At 40.4% G+C, this 2,319-nt stretch overlaps 1 protein-coding gene across 1 annotated transcript; it reads right to left on the minus strand.

The window, feature by feature from the left end:
• On the minus strand, positions 1–867 carry LOC108130429 (cilia- and flagella-associated protein 299). The gene is made up of 2 exons (XM_017248843.3): positions 494–867; positions 1–437 (listed from the first exon to the last, which is right to left on the minus strand). The coding sequence occupies exons 1-2, from the start codon at positions 797–799 to the stop codon at positions 42–44; spliced, it is 702 nt and encodes a 233-aa protein (XP_017104332.1). The 5' UTR covers positions 800–867; the 3' UTR covers positions 1–41.
• Between the last annotated feature and the right edge of the window lie 1,452 nt (positions 868–2,319).

Genomic DNA, 2,319 nt, shown 5'->3' on the forward strand with positions numbered 1-2,319 from the left:
TATCAACTGTAAAGCGTTTATTATGTATATGTCCACCTAACCTAAGTCTTCTTGCGGACATGATGATCATACAATATCATATATCCATAGATTGGAGACTTGATCATAAAGCGTCTTACATTGTGGCTAAAGGGATGCTTTTTACTGGTAACCGGAATGTTTTTATGATCGCCCTTGTGGGTAAACATTAGTCCATGCTCTGGATGGGAGACCACCGTGTAGTTGTCATTGTCATTCGCAAAAATTTTCCTGGTTCGCCAATCGTAGAAGACTATATCACTTTGTTGGGGTCTAAGCAGTTTTTTCTCCTCGAAAACGGCTTTCCAGTCCACAGAATTTGGCCCCTTGAACCTGAAATTACGCAAACTGGCTTCGAAGTCAATATAGCCAGACTTGGAGAAGCCACTCCTGCCACTTATCTCCAAGAAGATAATGGTCTGAAACAAATTTTTCTTCATAAAGTAAACTAAGCGATATACCTTTATATACCAACCGATATCTCCTGCTGGACATTGACATGTTCCCGTTGAACTAATGCAGCCAGAGCTGGATCGGTTCCTTTGAAATACTGACTGTAGTAGGTTATGGATGAGACGGTCGGATTTAATAATTGCTCCACCTGTTTCTTCACACTCAAGAACTCGTCCTCCTCATAGAAACTTCTGTGTTCGCGATATCCTAGTTTTGTGAGTGTTTTGACAGTCTTGTGACAAGGCAAGTAGCGAAAGTCCTGGACGGTGGTGAAGGAGTGCAGATACTCCTGGTAGTTGTTGAACTTTATGATGCTAAAGTCTGTCATCTTGATACCGTGTTATTGTTATTAGTTTTTATATGAAAGTAGTTTTGTGTGAACTGATTGATAAGTTCAGGTCTCCTTTTCAATAAATAAGTTTTCTTAAGCAAATAAAGTTAATTTCAACAATATGCTACGGCATTCGATTAGGACACCACAAATTCGGATCAAGCACGTTCTGACCTCGACCACAAATTATGAAATAGTTGAAATAATCCCCTTTATGAAAATGTAGATTTTGTGGAATTTTTTAATATATTTCGGTTGAGTTTTGCAAGTTGTGGGAGCATTTCATTTGGCGCATTATTAAAATACCACAATGGATGAAAATGTGCATTTATTTATTTATTTTATTTGCCATAACCAGCAATCAAATGGGGGGTTTCGTGTCCGAAAAATTCCACACACCGACAATATATTCGTTTCTTAACAGGCATGTGTTGGAGATATTAAAATTATCCCTGACATTCTGCAAAAAGGATACGGAGATGGTGAAGATTTGAGAGCCGAAAGTTCACTATCCTGTTGTTTGGACTTTAAAGTCATCAACACTTTCACTAATGACGAAATTTCCGCCAGAAAACGCGTTTATAAACAATCCTGCAGCTGAAATAACAATAACAGAAATGGCCAACGTACTTCACATTTGAATTTCAAATAATTAACTTAAATGCTAATTAGTTGAATTATCAATAGGCAGGCACTATACACATCCGATGGCGACTATTTATTGACATTAAATCGACACGCAGCACGGCCACGCACGGCCATTATGTTAAGGGGGCGCGGCAGTCGATGTTTATGGCCCAGTGGGCTTTGTCAGTGATAACTAGAATGTGTTTTAGCTGCATAAATCCTCATTCGGGCTATGGGTTCTGCCAGGCATTTAAATATATATCAAGTGGCTGGCCTGATACTCGCTCTTATTTACATGGCCCGCACACCCGGACAAACACACACGTTTGTGGCCATCAACAACTGCAATATCAGCAAGTTCTCGGCGTGTGTAATTTAAGGCCTCGATATAAATCATCAGGACACCCAACGCTTTCTCCCGTCCACCCTCCAGTCCCCATCCTCACACACTCAGACAATTTTGTAAAACACTATGCGAGTGTCCTTTCCTTGGCTTCCGCGCTCGACTTGGCATGTGTTGAATAAATTTATTGTTGTGCATAATGCTGGCCCAAGATCGCAAGCGTAAAAAATTGCTATTATGAATATGAAGTGCATTGCATTTAAGGAGCGCCGCTGCCAGATGACTTCTCATATGCGAGAGTGTCTGACTGATGACTGCGTTTAAGGACACGATGTGTCACCATTCACCCACTACCAGTCAGCAGTAAAAGCTTCGTAATTATGAATATTAATTGCAGTGTAAGAGCACAAAATGCCATCACACCCGAGGCGGGGGCGTGAGCCAATTCCTGCGAAGCTATGCAAATATACGCAAAACTAATGGTGCAAAAACAGAGTCTATGAATAAATCACAGAAGATTAAGTCCCAAATGATGTGAAAAGGGATA

The sequence above is a fragment of the Drosophila bipectinata genome, chromosome 3R (genome assembly GCF_030179905.1).
Source record: "Drosophila bipectinata strain 14024-0381.07 chromosome 3R, DbipHiC1v2, whole genome shotgun sequence".
NCBI lineage: Eukaryota > Metazoa > Arthropoda > Insecta > Diptera > Drosophilidae > Drosophila > Drosophila bipectinata.